This window comes from Mastacembelus armatus, chromosome 23 (assembly GCF_900324485.2).
Source record: "Mastacembelus armatus chromosome 23, fMasArm1.2, whole genome shotgun sequence".
Classification (NCBI taxonomy): domain Eukaryota; kingdom Metazoa; phylum Chordata; class Actinopteri; order Synbranchiformes; family Mastacembelidae; genus Mastacembelus; species Mastacembelus armatus.
Window position 1 is genome coordinate 3,063,124 of NC_046655.1, and position 17,047 is coordinate 3,080,170.

The 17,047-nt window shown below is 40.1% G+C and overlaps 2 protein-coding genes and 3 non-coding genes across 9 annotated transcripts; 1 reads left to right on the plus strand and 4 right to left on the minus strand.

Moving 5' to 3' along the window:
- Positions 1-22: 22 nt before the first annotated feature.
- ankrd16 (ankyrin repeat domain 16) lies at positions 23-5,884 on the minus strand. 2 transcript variants are annotated; one of them, XM_026326341.1, is made up of 8 exons: positions 5,850-5,884; positions 3,347-3,727; positions 2,559-2,779; positions 2,271-2,313; positions 1,937-2,045; positions 1,677-1,838; positions 623-701; positions 23-483 (listed from the first exon to the last, which is right to left on the minus strand). In XM_026326341.1, exons 2-8 carry the CDS (start codon positions 3,682-3,684, stop codon positions 305-307), a joined length of 1,131 nt encoding a protein of 376 aa, XP_026182126.1. In that variant the 5' UTR covers positions 3,685-3,727; positions 5,850-5,884; the 3' UTR covers positions 23-304. The 2 variants fall into 2 exon arrangements, with proteins under 2 accessions (XP_026182126.1, XP_026182125.1); XM_026326340.1 differs by lacking the exon at positions 5,850-5,884 and having other exon boundaries at positions 3,347-4,039.
- trnay-gua (transfer RNA tyrosine (anticodon GUA)) lies at positions 3,146-3,233 on the minus strand. The gene is given in 2 exon segments: positions 3,146-3,181; positions 3,197-3,233. It is a non-coding gene; the product is annotated as a tRNA-Tyr (tRNA).
- Positions 4,447-4,534, minus strand: trnay-gua (transfer RNA tyrosine (anticodon GUA)). The gene is given in 2 exon segments: positions 4,447-4,482; positions 4,498-4,534. It is a non-coding gene; the product is annotated as a tRNA-Tyr (tRNA).
- Positions 5,885-8,803: 2,919 nt separating the features above from the next.
- On the plus strand, positions 8,804-15,268 carry glt8d2 (glycosyltransferase 8 domain containing 2). 4 transcript variants are annotated; one of them, XM_026326872.1, is made up of 10 exons: positions 8,804-9,035; positions 10,961-11,009; positions 11,999-12,091; positions 12,264-12,465; positions 12,638-12,755; positions 12,877-12,961; positions 13,207-13,337; positions 13,736-13,902; positions 14,008-14,120; positions 14,511-15,268. In XM_026326872.1, the coding sequence occupies exons 2-10, from the start codon at positions 10,991-10,993 to the stop codon at positions 14,687-14,689; spliced, it is 1,107 nt and encodes a 368-aa protein (XP_026182657.1). In that variant the 5' UTR covers positions 8,804-9,035; positions 10,961-10,990; the 3' UTR covers positions 14,690-15,268. The 4 variants fall into 4 exon arrangements, with proteins under 4 accessions (XP_026182657.1, XP_026182659.1, XP_026182658.1 ...); XM_026326874.1 differs by having other exon boundaries at positions 12,054-12,091; XM_026326873.2 differs by having other exon boundaries at positions 8,808-9,035; positions 13,225-13,337.
- trnay-gua (transfer RNA tyrosine (anticodon GUA)) lies at positions 10,339-10,426 on the minus strand. Its single transcript is given in 2 exon segments — positions 10,339-10,374; positions 10,390-10,426. It is a non-coding gene; the product is annotated as a tRNA-Tyr (tRNA).
- Positions 15,269-17,047: the final 1,779 nt, after the last annotated feature.

The window sequence follows — 17,047 nt, forward strand, 5'->3', positions numbered from 1 at the left end:
CACGGTCAGGTGAGGCCTTCCATGTCTTCCATGCGAGACATTTATTTCTGTGCAGCAGCCTGAATGACCTACTGGCAAGAAACACACTGTCACTGCCTTCAAAGTTTTTTTGAATACTCTTTTTATATCTTTGCAGTCTAAGTCACTTACACCATAGCCAGTAATCATGTGACTAATAAACCCACTCCTGTCAATTAAACATATGCAATAAATATTTAAAGTAACCCATTCCACTAAACTTATTGACTTCAATAATCTTCAATGTTTCAGGGTCTTCTCTTTACTTAAATGAATGCGTTCAGTATCACTGTGGTGTCATTTTTGATGTGTCCGGTAGAACACATTCAAACACTCGCACTACATCTGGTTTCTTGGCGAGGTGCCGTGCTGTCGTGCCCGATGCATCCTCAGAATCTTTGAGTCCAAGCTGCAGGAGCGTCCTGGCTGCTTCTGCATGCTGCCCGATACAAGCCATATGAAGAGCTGAGAAGAAAAAGAAAGTAATAGTAAGAGGCTTGTAAGCATAACGATGGTTAACACTTAGTGTTATAGAGCAATATTCTGAATTTGATATGTAACCAAGTTTTCTGATGTATTAAAAGCAAAAATGTTTCTTGCTTACCAGTTCTTCCCTTTTTGTCCCGAACATAAAGATCTGCTCCCAACTCTACCAATGATTTTATAGTAGATGTGTGGCCCTCCTGAAAAATACAGGCTGAAATGAGGAAGGATACTTTATTCAAACACTATAACTTACTAATTGTGTGACTACTTCCTTATTGTTATTCTACTAACACCACTTCTGCTTTTGTCTACACTGTTTATAGAGACCTGCAGCATGCCTGTCTGGTAGAATGTTACAGATTTTAAAACATGTTCAGACAAATGTTTGCTGTTTGAATTTAATCATAAACATATATATTTACATTTACAAACAAATTATGAATAATCCGATTTGCATAACAGCATAAAAAAATCCATTAACCAATGAGGATTTATGGTAACTGAAAAAGAAGAATATTGTCATAAATCAGTGATTTAACCCAGTTAACCCCACAGACATGTCAGCTGAACTTGAGGACCCATTATTTCTGTTGTGGCAAAAAGCAGCTAGGAGGCAAATCTCAGGTTATAGGATGGCAAGTTTAATAGGCAAAAGCAGCAGAGTCACAGCAGAGGATACGATATGCAGAATGGGTCAAATTGATCGACCCAGGACAAAGGAAATGACAAACTTTTATATCAACTCAGCAGTTTCAATTTACACATCAGAGTCAGTCACATGTAAATGTATGGCATACAGATAAGTGAATACACATTGGTCAGTAATATGATTAGCAAGTCTGTGTGACTACCTGTCTCTTTGTCTGCTTCCTACTGAAATACAAAGCAGTGTCAAAAGTCTTTGTTGAATTCACACAGGTCACACAGGGAGGTAGCAGACGTAATGTCTGTCACGGTGAAAATTTCCCTCACAATTTCTACTTCTCTATCTATTATTTCTAGTTATTTTGTTTATCCAAATATCTCACTAATGTGAGACTAAGGTGTTACTTAAAATGGCTATATACTTTTTGTTCAAATAGGGATTTTTTTTTCAAACAATTTACTCGACATATCTATCCAGCCACCCTCTACAGAAATACCCTGTGGGATTAAACAGTCAGTGATCTAACCTTTGCAGCATAATGCAGAGCAGTGAGCTGGATTTCAGTGGCTCTCTGGTTCACATCTACACTGAGGTCCCACACTAGGAACTGCAAGGCCTCCTCCTGGCCAGTGACTGCAACCTGGTGCACTGACTGAGCCCCGAGTAGGTCAGTTGCTATGGGAGATGCCTACAGTAAAAATAAATCAGGTTGTGACAGTACATAAATATCAAAATTTTTAAAATCAGGTCTGAAACATTATAGTTAGTTTTAAGATGTACAATAACCTGGTGCTTCTCTAAAAGCTGCCTGGCCACAGATATGTGTCCATTCCTGACAGCATCCATAAAAGGAGTGACTCCACAGCTGTCTCTGCTGTCTGGGGTGTAGCCACATCTGGAAAAAGGCCACTGAACATCAGTCAAACACAAATACATTCCAGTTGCAAATCTGAGCAGCTCCACTGTAGTAGGATGGCATTGCTCATGGGCTTATCTGCACTGATAATAAGAGAGGAGTAATAGGAGTTTTATTATATATCGATGTTTGTAGCTGTTTAAAACTTTGCCAAATTTGATTTTGTATACATGCAAGTATTCACTGAACAAAATTTTGACTTACCTGTCTAGCAAGATCCTAACAACCTCGTCACAGCCGTGCATTGCTGGATGAACAACAGACACCAGAAGTTATAAGCAAACACCTTTTCACTCAGTTGTCAAAGTCTTGAAGATTTGACCACATCAAAACTCTCAGAGATCTCAATGGCTCTTGGGAGACAACAACAGATGAGCCTGAAGTTTGGGCACATTCACCAGTAATCCTCACTGCCTGTTGTCTGCCTGCTCAGTTGGCCTGTAACACCATTATTATCATATGATGGAATGTAAGGATGAAAGAACACTTCACCTGCAGTGTGCAGGGGCGTCCTGCGTGTCTTGCTTTCTGTCCTGCAGACATCTGGAGCAACCAGAAGCAGATGCTGTACGACCAAGGGGTCGCCCTCCCTGCAGGCGATGTGAAATGAGTTCCAGCCATCCTTGTTCCTCAGCTCAGGATCGGCACCATGATGCAGCAGCTCTTTGATCACATTTAGGTTCCTCCGAGTGCAGGCCATCATCAAAGGTGTCCTGGGACAAAAAAGCCAGCACTAACACTTCCTCTGGCCATGTAAAATTTACAGTTGCATTACAGACTTACTACCTAATATAATGTTAAAGATATCTTGTATACAGTACTGTGCAAATGTTTTTGGCATGTGGGAAAAAATGCTGCAGTGAAGATGCTTATGTTTTATGTGCACAAATATATCGAAAAATCAAAACATTTAGTTTGACAAGCCCTTGTTTCGAAACCAAACCTTGCTACTACTGAAGTAGTCAAACTATGTTAACTACTTTTAAGTCTTTGTCATGTTATATTTTACTCGTCGAACAGGTCTTCTGTTCAAGGTGACGTATAATAAAAATTTCAAGACAAGAAAAGAAAAGAAACACTCCTTCGAGCCGGATTCGAACCAGCGACCTAAGGATTTCAGCATTTAGCCTCTACAGTCCTCCGCTCTACCAACTGAGCTATCGAAGGGCACTGAAACTAGACTGTGGTATCATTGTTTTTAAAGCCACCGGAGGGCGCTATATTTATTTTGTTGCTCATTAATGGGTAGAGTCCCACCTAACTACTACCGAAATCCTCACCAGTCAGCTTTCTTCAGACTGTCCACTTTGGCACCTTCTCGGAGAAGGTACTCAACACAAGCCTTGTGACCCATGGACGCAGCTTCATGGAGCGGTCTTTTGTAGTCGTTGTTGTACACCTCCACATCCATACCAACACGCTTTATTAGGTACTCCACAATGTCCAGGTGTCCATGCCTGGCAGCGTAATGCAGCAAGGTGTCCCCGGACCGGCCGAAATGTTTGCTGTTCACACTCTGAACCGCCGCCAAACCGCCTAATGTAATGTGTTTCTCCAGACAGCTTAGCTGTCCCTCCTGCGTGAACTTCACCAGCTGTTTTAAAGCGTTTTCGTCCATGCTGAGCGCAGGTTAAAGGCTTGTAGAGCACAGAGTAACAGGTCTGTAATGGGAAAAAACTGTTACTTCGAGGTGGGGGTAGACATGCTGGAAGTACGTGGGCAAGTGTTTTAGTTTTTCTCGCAGTTCCAAAAAAAAAAGTTGGCCAACCATGACCTTACACTGTAACAAAAGCCTCCAATAATGCAAAAGCAAATACATATTAGACCCTACTATTAACGTCATTACTATAAGATATTAAAGACAATATTGTTGGGATACTCACATGGCATATTAAACTGTAAGTTCAAAATAAATTCATTTTTGGTATGTTTAAATCTTCCTATCTTGATGGAAAATTATTAATAAAATAATTTGACTATATTTGACTACATGACTCTTTTTGTCATTTTTTAAAGGGGATGTAAACTGTTACACTCAATGGCATGGCTATAGTATTAGTATAACAATTTCCTGATTTAATAAGTGTTTTGTCTGGTGAATACATTCAGACATTTTAATTTAATTGTGCTGCTGATAAGTCACACATTAAAGCAGCAGTGACACACTTTATTCCTACTTTATCTATGTCTAATGTCACTTTACAGGTATATGTCCATGTCCTCAAATATTTTTCTTGCATTTTGTCGTATTTATGCAAGCACGATGTACTTAGTGGCCAAGGAGGATTTGTAGTATGAGAGAGCGAGTCAAGTTGCCATCACTGTAGGAGTTACAATGTTAGGATTTCCTAATCAAGACCAAACTTTCCTAAAAAGTTTCTCCTTCGAGCCGGATTCGAACCAGCGACCTAAGGATTTCAGCATTTAGCCTCTACAGTCCTCCGCTCTACCAACTGAGCTATCGAAGGGAACTGATTTACTCAGCAGGGCATTAGTACTTTAAAGCCACCAGAGGGCGCTGCATTTTTACATATTTCTACCCCATATTTGAGTGCACTAACGGGGATGAACTGATGGAGGAGCAGGAATTGGACATTGATTTGGACAGGAGAGTCAACATCATCATTTCATCAGTTAAAGAAGAGATCACAATATCAAAAGGAGATGATTTGGACAGGAGAGTCAACATCATCACTTCATCAGTTAAAGAAGAGATCACAATATCAAAAGGAGATATCTTCTTTTCCTTTCAGCTGCTCCCTTCAGGGGAGCAGATAGGAGAGTCATCACATCATCACTTCATCAGTTAAAGAAGAGATCACAATATCAAAAAGAGATATCTTCTTCTCCTTTCGGCTGCTCCCTTCAGGGGTCACCACAGCGAATCATCTGCCTCCATTCAACCCTATCCTCTGTATCCTCCTCACCCACACCAACTATCCTCATGTCCTCCTTCACTACATCCTAGAACCTCCTCTTTGGTCTTCCTCTAGGCCTCCTTCCTGGCAGCTCTAACCTCAGCATCCTTTTACCAATGTATTCACTGTCCCTCCTCTGAACATGTCCAAACCATCTCAATCTGGCTTCCCTGGCTTCTTCTCCAAAACATCTTACATGAGCTGTCCCTCTGATGTCCTCATTCCTGATCCTATCCATCCTCGTCACTCCCAGAGAGAACCTCAACATCTTTAGCTCTGCTCTCCAGCTCTGCCTCCTGTCTTTTTCTCAGTGCCACTGAGTGCACTTAACTCCCTTTTGCCTAAAAAGTTACTCCTTCGAGCCGGCGACCTAAGGATGTCCGTATTAACTCTCTACAGTCCTCCGCTTTACCAACTGAGCTATCGAAGGGCGCTATAGAAACAGGGAGGACACCAGAGGGCGCTACAATTATACAGAATATTTTCAGATTACTTACAAAAAATTTCCACCCTGATTTTTACCAGTTAGTCTTCTTCAGACAGTCAAAGTGCAAAGAATTTATGAACTTATGGTTCAGTATGCACAGACACTTATATCAAATATCGACACATTTGAAAAAAATGTGAGGAGTTAAACTTGAACACACTTTACAAATGTCGTTATTGTGATGACGTGTGCTTTGACGGAAGGAACACATACCGATTTATAGATCACATTTTAAGTTAAATAGTAATTTACCTTATATTAGCACAATAAGTAGGTTTAATCTGGCCAGAATGGCCCCAGTTACCATGATGCACTAAGATGCATCCAAGACCCCCGATGCAGCATCTATTGTACATGTAACTTCATTGCAGCACATACCAAACAGACATGCTGTAAAGTAGTTGCAAAAAATTTCTTTCTTCTTTCTTCGTAGTTGCAAAAAATAAATGGCCAACCATGACCTTACGCTGTAACAGAAGCCTCCAAAACGTCACTCCTATAACATAATAAAGACTCACTCACTCAAAGATACTCACATGACATATTGAACTATAAGTTCAAAATAAATTCATTATTGGTATGTTTAAATCTTATCTTGATGGAAAAGCCTTAATTACATTAATTAAACTTATATTCAATTCATTTCAAATTTATTTGTATAGCGCCAAATGACAATAAAAATCATCTCAAGGCACTTTACAAAAACAAAAACCCCAACAAATCCCTTATGAGCAAGCACTTGGCGACAGTGGAGAAGAAAAATTCCCTTTAACGGAAGAAACCTCCAGCAGAACCAGGCTCAGTTTGGGCGGCCATCTGCCTTGACCGGTTGGGGTGAGTGGATAGAGGAGAGAGAAAAGAACAGCAACAATAAACAACAAATAGACACTGCAAGTTGGTGGGGCCAGTAACTGCACATCAGCAATATACAGCTCCAGGACCAGGGACACCTGCAGAAGGTACAGAGAGAGGACAGAGAGAGAGGGAGAGAGCACAAGGTAACATTCAATGGTGGAATATACATGTGACGGGGGAGGAGAGGAGGAGAGGGGAAGGGAAGGGAGGGTAGGGTTAGGGTAGGGGAACTCAGTGCACCCATGGTCCTCGGGCAGTCTAGGCGTATAGCAGCATAACTAAGGGATGGTTCAGGGTTACCTGAAGCCAGCCCCAACTATACACTTTGTAAAAAGGAAGGTTTTAAGTCTAGTCTTAAAAGTACAGAGTGTCTGCCTCCTGAACCCAGACTGGGAGCTGGTTCCACAGGAGTGGAGCTTGATGGCTAAAGGCTCTGCCTCCCATTCTGCTTTTGAGAACTCTGGGAACCACAAGTAGACCTGCACTCTGAGAGCGAAGTGCTCTATTGGGATAATATGGTACTATGAGGTCTTTTAGGTATGAAGGAGCTTGATCATGAAGGGATTTGTATGTGAGAAGAAGGATTTTAAATTCTATTCTGTTGTTGCGCAAGTGAAAGAATGCAGTTCTAGAGATTTGTTTTATGTGTGAGTTAAAGGACATGTCCTAGTCAAAAATAACTCCAAGGTTTTTTACAGTAGTGCTGGAGGCCAGGGCTATGCCATCTAAAGTAGCTATAATTTTAGAAAAGCTATTTCTTCGGTTTTTAGGCCCAAATACAATAACTTCTGTTTTCTCTGAATTTAAAAGTAGAAAGTTACTGGTCATCCAGGCCTTTATGTCAGTTAGACAGGCTTGAAGTCTGGTTAACTGGTTTGTGTTAACAGGTTTAATAGATAGATATAACTGAGTGTCATCCGCATAGCAGTGGTAATTGCTTCCTAATGATATATCCTAAAGGAAGCATGTACAGGGTGAACAGAATCGGTCCTAGCACAGAACCTTGTAGAACTCCATAACTAACTTTTGTGCATGTGGAAGGTTCATCATGGACATGAACAAACTGGAATCTGTCCTAAAAATCGGACTGGAACCATTTTAATGCTGTTCCTCTGATACCAGTCACATGCTCCAAACTCTGTAATAAGATGTTGTGGTTGATAGTGTCGAATGCAGCACAAGTCCATTATCTGAGGCTAAGAGAAGATCGTTGGTAACTTTCAACAGTGCTGTTTCTGTACTATGATGTGCTCTAAATCCTGATTGAAAATCTTCAAATAGTTCATTCCTGTGTAAGTAGTCTGATAGCTGCTTAGCAACAGCTTTTTCTAGGATTTTAGAAATAAATGGCAGGTTGGATATTGGTCTATAATTAGCCAAGACTCCTGGATCAAGACTAGGCTTTTTGAGTAAGGGTTTGATTATTGCAGTCTTAAAGGCCTGTGGTACGTAGCCTAATACTATAGATAAATTTACCAAGTCTAATAAAGATGAGTTCATTAATGGCAGGGTGCCTTTAAGCAGTCTAGTCGGGATGGGGTCTAAGAGACGTTGATGATTTCGATGAAGCAACTACTGATGTAAATTCAGAGAGATCTATGGGAGAGAAGCAGTCTAAACATAACTGAGGTCTTACAGATGATTCAAGAGCTACTGTAGTAGAAGATTCATTTATTGCAGGTATAGGAAGCATCTGATGAATTTTATCTCTAATAGCTGTGATTTTATTTGTAAAGAAACTCATAAATTCATCAATGCTGAGAGCTAAGGGAACACTTTTTTATGTTAATAGACTGTTTTTCCAGACTAGATAAAATCCCTCTAAATTTGTGGAATGCCACTTCCTTTCCAGCCTTCGTGATGCCTGCTTTAAGGTACGAATGTGTAAATTGTAATCATGAAGTTCATGGGATATTATGTAGCTATCCATGACTTACAAATAATTTATTACAACATCATTGTACTACATTAAACAAAAATCTTTGTTTTATTCTTTTTGTTATTTTAAAATAAGGCAATGCAAACTTTAAAGCTCAATGGTATGGCTAGCATTAGTATACCAATTTCCTGATTTAATAAATGTTTTGAAAAAAATCAAGTATTATTCACCTATAAAATTTATAGGTTTATAGATCAATATCAGTGATATCCACAGACACCTGAAAAATGTGACAGCTAAATAATGTGATGAGTCAAACTTGAGATACAAGTCACCACAAGAGAAACAAGTGAGCTGTCCCTTCCAGTAGGGTGCATGCTTAGAATTATGGGAAATGTTGTTTTATGTGATAATGTGCAGTGTAGCTCAATTGAAAGACCAAAAAACTGTTTTAGATCAGTTATTTCTAAGATGCAAACGTAATAGTAATTTACCTTAAAGCATAATAAACCAGAAACTACTTTATGATTAAAATAGTTTTAATTCAGTGTAATATTACGATGTTAACAGTTCTTCACTGAAGAAATTAATCTTTCAGTGTCATTGTTACAATTCTGTGAAACGGAATGAGCTAGTGAAGTCAGAAACAGAAGAATCACAGTGCTAGCAAAGGGGATGAGTAACATCTGGAGTGAAGAAGGAGAAAAAAACGTGGGAGAGAAGAAAAGTGGGACTGTTGGGGAGGGTGCGTCTCAGTACACAGAGGTTTTCCAACATGGACCATGAACACCAGGAATAAGACTCATCATAATCAACACTCGTTTTGTCTGGTGAGTACATTTTAGACATTTTAAATGTGCTTGTATTTGTGCTGACGATAAGTTACACATTAAAGTAGTAGTGACACACCTTATTCCTATTTTATCTCTGTCTCCTAAAATGTATATTAACTAAAATAATGTCACTTTCGAGGTATATGTCCATGTTCTCAAATATGTTTCTTGAATTTTGTGGTATTTATGCAAGCACGATGTACTTGTGGCCAAGGGGGCTTTGTAATGTGAGAGAGTGAGCCTAGTTCCTGTCACTTTAGGACTTTACATCAGAGGGTTAAACAAAGTCTTCATTGTAAAATGTCAGGGTTTACTTATCTTTGTCCCTAAAGGGATGTGGAATCACCATAATGTGACTCTGTGATTAATATCATGACAGCTTGAGTAATACCAGGCCTGCAAAAATGTGGCTGTATATGACTGTAAATTCACTGAGAGTGGCAAACATAATACATGTAAGCTCAGTGCATTTCCTTGCAGAGTTTTGACTGGATTACTAATTGTTCGAATGCAGGCCAGTGTGTTAGCCAGTTGTGCGCTCTCAAAGGAGTGCATCTGAAGCTAATTAGTTCCAGATGTTTTGGGCTGCTCTAAACAGTTACAAACAAACCAGAAACAAATGTATGGCAAGAACTACATGACCTGTTTCAGTTCAGCTGACTGTTGATCTTCAGTTTTAAGCTCGAGTTTTCTGCAGAAGTGCTGAAACATGAAAAGCAGAGTAGGAGTCCTGATATATTTATACACTTTACAATGAAAACACAAAAGAGTAATTCTTAATCTGATATATTAAAGCACTTAACATTAAAAGCACAAATGATGAAGTTAGTGAAACTCATTTGTCACAAATTTGACCTATGAAAACATTGTATAAAATTAGGTTTTACAACAGTGAAAGAAGAAGCAATACTCTCTGCTCCGAAGTGCTTGGTAGATTACATTGAGGCAATAGAGGTCGGGAGAAATCAGAGAAGTATATTCATTTATTTATTTATTATGTAAGCATTTCTATTAATGCAGTGAAATTTTAAACCGAGAGGCAAAAAATTCCTCAATGAAGCCCCGACATCAGGAAGGAAGTGAAGGAAGTGAAGGAAGGTTTAAGACAAACTGCAGCCACATGTGTTATCCACTGTGTCCTGGCTTGGGTCTCGGTGGGTTTAGTATAGTTAAAGTCATGATGAAAGTTTTTTTTTTTTTAAATTAGAATATGAAAAATATATGTCATATATGATAGTACCGTATTGTTTATGTGCGTGCTGGAGCCACTTAACTGACTATTGCTTAATTAAAAAGACGCTCCTTCGAGCCGGATTCGAACCAGCGACCTAAGGATGTCAGTGTTTGTCCTCTACAGTCCTCCGCTCTACCAACTGAGCTATCGAAGGGAGCTTGCGCACTAAGCCGGGCAGTAATTTTTTAAAGCAACAGGATATAGAATATGTTTTTAGACTAATTACAAAATACAGTATATACAGTCTATTGCAACAGACTGGCACTGTTGGCATTATGGGAAATGTTGTTTTTGTGATGTCGTGCGCTTTCCCTCGCTAAAGGAAAACAAATCTATTTTTAGATTAGGTTTTAGATTTAAACAGTAATTTACCTTATATTAGCATAATTAGTAGATTACCATTTTAGGTATATGTCAGTACACTGTTATTGTGTGTATTTGTTTTGCTTGTTTTTTAAATGTTTTGTGGCTAAGCTGTGGCTATAGACGTGATAAATAACTAAATATGTGTTCTATCATCTTTATGAATATCACAGACCATTTAAATCACTTCCAGTTTTGTTGAGTGAACAGCCAAATCCTTCAAATCTCCACGCATCATTGCGAACGCCAAGGCATATTTCATCCTTTATTTCTTTAAAGGGTAACTCCTTTAAGTGGCCTAAAAGCTCTGTGTTTCTCTTTACAGATCTTGCTGGAAACACTCACAACATGAAATATGGCTCTGCTGAGAAAAGGTTAGAGAAAAAAAGGTGTAATGAATATAATGTTATTGTGATTTATGGCCTCAGGTGACATAGTTTGAAGCAGCATAGTGAAGCAGTGTTCATGTTTGTCTTCTGCTCTTGCAGATATGCAGCAATACTAATACTAATACAAATATTAAAAAGGGTTTTAATAAATAAAATAAAAGTGATGTAAGTGTAACCATTGTCAGGAAAGTGATGTAAGTGTAACCATTGTCAGGAAATGGCCTCATAATAAATCTTCTGGAGGGATGGGAACAGGAAAACATCCAGCCAGATGTGAATCATCTATGAGTGTGTGCGTGTGTGTGTGTGTGTGTGTGTGTGTGTGTGTGTGTGTGTGTGTGTGTGTGTGCACATGTGTCTGCACGCACATGTGTGCTGGAGAGGGTGTAATGAGTTAACCAAATGACAGGCTGTAAAAAGTTACATTTTAGGATGTGATCCAGTGTGTGAACAGCAGCATGGTCTGAGTGCAAGATACTTGCATGGAGAAAGCAAGCTCTTTCGACTCGGAAGAACTGAAATATAAAAAGGGTAATGTATGCAGTCCTCGATTTGGGTCAGGACACAGGGAATATGTCAGTGTATAACTGCTGCTCAAGGAAGCATACTGACCATAACTAGTTCTGACATCTGGATCAGTGGCCAAAAATGAAGCATGGTTTGTAAGTGGTTGCAGATGGGTGATTCTCCTTTGTCTCTAGTGTGCCAAAGAGGCAGCTGGAGGAAACACTAACAGAGAAAATACTTTGGAGATGAAACATACGTCTGATTGGCATTTTCATTTGACATTTGACATTTTCTAGGTTACATCACCGAAAAAACACACACATTGAAACACATTGATTACTTACAAAGCAAACAGCTGCTGAAATATCCACACTATATTCTGACAGGCCATTTAACATCTGATTGGAAGAGTTACTTTATGTAGACACTGAAGGGCTGACTCCTGGCTCTGGCTCCCTGTGTTTCAGTTAATCATGTCCTCCTTTTCTTGCTGTTGCTGATGGTGTGTCTCCTGCTGCACAGCGCACTTCTCAGACCCACCACTCGGCCTAAATTTGCAGGTACTGTCAGATGTGTTACTTAGAGCTTTTCTTTTGCATGTTTCGTATCACTAGTCTTTCAGTAGTTCACAGCTAAGTACTTGTAAAGTGAAAGTGTTGTGTATTACTTTGAAGGAAAGCGTGGTGAATTTAGTGTGTCAGCATGTGACCGGCCCTCACCAACTGTTCTCAGATCACAGGAAAATAGCTGAAAGAGCAGCTCAAGATCCTGCGGCGAGAACCTCAGTGGCAGATGATATCATACCCATCGTCATCTGCGCATCGGAGGAGCGTGTGGGCGCAACCATGGCAACTATCAACAGCGTCCATAGGAACACAGATGCCCGTGTTTTCTTCTATATTGTCACTCTTCATGATGCTGTGAAACTGGCAAAGTTTGTCCCTTGTCATACTGTAAACCACATTAGTCTGTCAAATGATGATTTCGCCGTACAGATAATGTGTCACTTCACTCTCCAAATATGGAACAGTAATATTTTGTGTCATGATGTGTGTCATGATGTACCTGTTCACTGACCTAATCTTATTTTCTCTGTTGCTTCCTAGACAGTACATTAAGAAGACTGCACTGAAAGGCATCAGGTATAAAATACTGGAATTTAATCCCATGGTTCTACGAGGAAAGGTTAAGCCAGACTCTTCTCGACCTGATCTCTTACATCCAGTGAGTTCTGACGTTGTTTCTGTACATACAGCAAAACAAACTATATATAGGTACCAGACGAAGCTCTAAATGTAGTGTTCCTCTTTTGAGAAGGTGAAATAACTTCGCTTTTGTTTTGCAGCTCAACTTTGTGCGTTTTTACTTACCGCTGCTTGACATCAGCCATACGAGGGTCATATACCTAGATGATGATGTCATTGTGCAGGGTATGTATAAATGTACATATAAGAGTACTCTGTTTGTAATAATAATTTGTTTTTGGTAGGGCTGATCCACAGGATAACATGCCACCATTATAGTTCTATTACATGCATGTTAAGCCACCAGGCTGACCCAACAATGCTTTGTCAATTAAAAACAATGATGTTTAATTCATTAGAATGAATGCATGTCTTACATTTCCAGGAATCCTGAATACGGTTTAGTTTAGTTACTTTCACATGCTTTGAAGTTTTTTCATGTGTTCCAGGGGACATCAAGAATCTGTTTAATGTCAAACTGAAGCCAGGACATGCTGCTGCTTTTGCTACTGACTGTGACCTGCCCTCCACACACGAGATGGTGCGCAGCATCGGCATGCAGGTCCATTTTACTTTTTTTATTTTTTTTTAGCTTATTGCTTTGTATGTGAAACTGCCGCTGTGATGGTTGAAGCCAGTGGGTATTTGTCAAACCTGAAAATCAGAGAAAATACTATAATCCATCTTCTGCAAAAAAGTGAATGTGGGTTGTTCTGTACTGCTGCAAACAGATGCTTGCAGTACATGTGTGTATAAGTACTTCTTTAGTTGCAAACAATCATTCAACTTTGAAAAATATTTTTTCAAAATTTGATTAATCATAATCTTTTTACTGTCCTTTGTGATTTGGTGTTGAACTCTAAATTGCACAGGCACAGTTGAGTTATCAGAGGACAGCTAATATTGAGACAGTTTCCTTAATTAAAGTATAGTGTCTGCTCCTCTGAACTCTTCCCTTAGACAACCTACATGGGCTTCCTGGACTACAGGAAACAGCAGGTTAAAGACCTGGGCATTAACCCTGGAGACTGCTCTTTCAACCCTGGAGTCTTTGTGGCAGATATCAGTGAGTGGAAGAAACAAAAAATCACCAAGCAGCTGGAGAAGTGGATGGAAGAGAATTTCAAGTAAGATCTGGTGTAAAAAGTTACTTTTTAAATTCCATAATAAGTTGTGGAGCAGTACCAGCATCTGTCCCTCCCCACCCCTTCTCTTCCCTTTTTCTCCACCAGGGAGAACATATATAGCAGTGCCATGGCGGGAGGCGTTGCAACACCACCCATGCTAATAGTTTTTCATGACAAATACACAACGCTGGACCCATTGTGGCATGTCAGGCATCTCGGTAAGATCATCACTACTCTTTATCTTTAACCCCCAGCTAAACTGTAGTCTCTTGTGTGAGTCAGTCTACAACAAGCAACTGATGCAGGTATACTAATTTTAAAATGCCATAATGAGGACATGAGAAAATGTTGCTCCCAAAAATCAGATCAATGTGTTTGATACTGAGCTTGATGTGCACAGTGGTGAGAAATGATGCAGCTTCTTACCTTAGGAAAAAAGTGAACTGAACTGAAAAGTGACTAATGATTTCCACCTCTAGATAATGCACCTGTCAAATCTGCTGAGGACCAGCAGAAGGTGCTCATGCTACACCAAAACATCAGCTGTAGAGTAAAACTTATAATGAAGTAGCTGCCTTTATATCAGTTTCAAAAACATTTGTGTCCAGGCTGGAGTCCAGATGCCCGTTATTCAGAGAGCTTCCTGCAGGAGGCACATCTGCTGCACTGGAATGGCCCATTTAAACCATGGAATTACCCTGCTGTTCACTTGGATCTCTGGGAGAGGTGGTTCATCCCAGACCCCTCTGGGAGATTCTCCTTGGTACGGCCTGATAGTGACAGCTGAGGTCTGTGGAACACATCTGAGCCAAAGTACACGAAGCATGTGAAGTTCAAGATCTGCACATGGTCCAGTGGTGGAAGGTGTGATAAGCAACACAGTGAATGTGACACTGCGGAATTCCTCCATTATCACTTATCCTGGAACAGCCATGCTCATGGGGGCTTGAGCCAAACACTGATGAAATATCAGATGGACATTGTGTGCAAAACAATGTTGTTAGAGCGGGTGATCAATGCATGCTAAATGGAAAAAATGTGACTAACATGGGGTCTGAAGTTAGGTGATTGTAACATTTATTGCTATTAGGATGATACTTGTAGGATGGTGTTAAAGGTGGAAGTCAGAAACCGAGAACAATGCTGAAATGTTTGTGTCTTGCTAAGATGTGAAAGCTAAAGAAATGCATTTCTTAAGTGGAAATGAATTTTCAGAAGCAGTTCAGTTTTTTACATTTTTTACTCCTTTTCTTCAATCTTTGGTTTTTCTCTAGTGCCGCTATGATGTTGATTTGTGGGTTTTAGTGAAATACAGTGGGTACGGAAAGTATTCTGACCCCTTTAAATTTTTCACTCTTTGTGTCATTGCAGCCATTTGCCAAAATCCAAAAAGTTCATTTTATTTCTCATTAATGTACACTCAGCACCCCATCTTGACAGAAAAAAACAGAAATGTAGACATTTTTGCAAATTTATTAAAAAAGAAAAACTGAAATATCACATGGTCATAAGTATTCAGACCCTTTGCAGTGACACTCATATTTAACTCACATGCTGTCCATTTCTTCTGATCCTCCTTGAGATGGTTCTGCTCCTTCATTGGAGTCCAGCTGTGTTTAATTAAACTGATTGGACTTGATTAGGAAAGGCACACACCTGTCTATATAAGACCTTACAGCTCACAGTGCATGTCAGAGCAAATGAGAATCATGAGGTCGAAGGAACGGCCCAAGGAGCTCAGAGACAGAATTGTGGCAAGGCACAGATCTGGCCAAGGTTACAAAAGAATTTCTGCAGCACTCAAGGTTCCTAAGAGCACAGTGGCCTCCATAATCCTCAAATGGAAAAAGTTTGGGACGACCAGAACTCTTCCTAGACCTGGCCGTCCAGCCAAACTGAGCAATCGTGGGAGAAGAGCCTTGGTGAGAGAGGTAAAGAAGAACCCAAAGATCACTGTGGCTGAGCTCCAGAGATGCAGTAGGGAGATGGGAGAAAGTTCCACAAAGTCAACTATCACTGCAGCCCTCCACCAGTCGGGGCTTTATGGCAGAGTGGCCCGACGGAAGCCTCTCCTCAGTGTAAGACACATGAAAGCCTGCATAGAGTTTGCCAAAAAACACATGAAGGACTCCCAGACTATGAGAAATAAGATTCTCTGGTCTGATGAGACCAAGATTGAACTTTTTGGCGTTAATTCTAAGCGGTATGTGTGGAGAAAACCAGGCACTGCTCATCACCTGTCCAATACAATCCCTACAGTGAAACATGGTGGTGGGAGCATCATGTTGTGGGGGTGTTTTTCAGCTGCAGGGACAGGACGACTGGTTGCAATTGAAGGAAAGATGAATGCGGCCAAGTACAGAGATATCCTGGAAGAAAACCTCTTCCAGAGTGCTCAGGACCTCAGACTGGGCCGAAGGTTCACCTTTCAACAGGACAATGACCCTAAGCACACAGCTAAAATAACAAAGGAGTGGCTTCGGAACAACTCTGTGACTGTTCTTGACTGGCCCAGCCAGAGCCCTGACCTAAACCCAATTGAGCATCTCTGGAGAGACCTGAAAATGGCTGTCCACCAACGTTCACCATCCAACCTGACAGAACTGGAGAGGATCTGCAAGGAAGAATGGCAGAGGATCCCCAAATCCAGGTGTGAGACACTTGTTGCATCATTCCCAAGAAGACTCATGGCTGTACTAGCTCAAAAGGGTGCTTCTACTCAATACTGAGCACAGGATCTGAATACTTATGACCATGTGATATTTCAGTTTTTCTTTTTTAATAAATTTGCAAAAATTTCTACATTTCTGTTTTTTTCTGTCAAGATGGGGTGCTGAGTGTACATTAATGAGAAATAAAATGAACTTTTTTGATTTTGGACAATGGCTGCAATGACACAAAGAGTGAAAAATTTAAAGGGGTCTGAATACTTTCTGTACCCACTGTATCTACCAGCTACATCTACTGTCATGAAATTCTACATAAATGTTGATGCCCCTTTAAGGATGAGCCGTGTGGGTGACTGGAACAAACACTATTAGAGTATGTATAGTCACCTTCTTACCTTCTATGAGCTCAGGAAATTCCTTCTCTATAACGTCACAGCATCTCAGCCCAGGTTTCAACTACTCGTGTCCCAAAATAT

Excerpts from the sequence above, each read along its gene's own strand:
- ankrd16 (XM_026326341.1), bottom strand. The coding sequence starts at position 3,684 with ATGGACGAAAACGCTTTAAAACAGCTGGTGAAGTTCACGCAGGAGGGA. Across the intron at positions 2,046-2,270 it reads GTTAGGATCTTGCTAGACAG|ATGTGGCTACACCCCAGACA; the intron begins GTAAGTCAAAAT and ends GCCTTTTTCCAG. Across the intron at positions 702-1,676 it reads CTCTGCATTATGCTGCAAAG|GAGGGCCACACATCTACTAT; the intron begins GTTAGATCACTG and ends TGTATTTTTCAG.
- glt8d2 (XM_026326872.1), top strand. Across the intron at positions 12,092-12,263 it reads CACTCGGCCTAAATTTGCAG|ATCACAGGAAAATAGCTGAA; the intron begins GTACTGTCAGAT and ends AACTGTTCTCAG. Across the intron at positions 13,338-13,735 it reads TGCGCAGCATCGGCATGCAG|ACAACCTACATGGGCTTCCT; the intron begins GTCCATTTTACT and ends CTCTTCCCTTAG.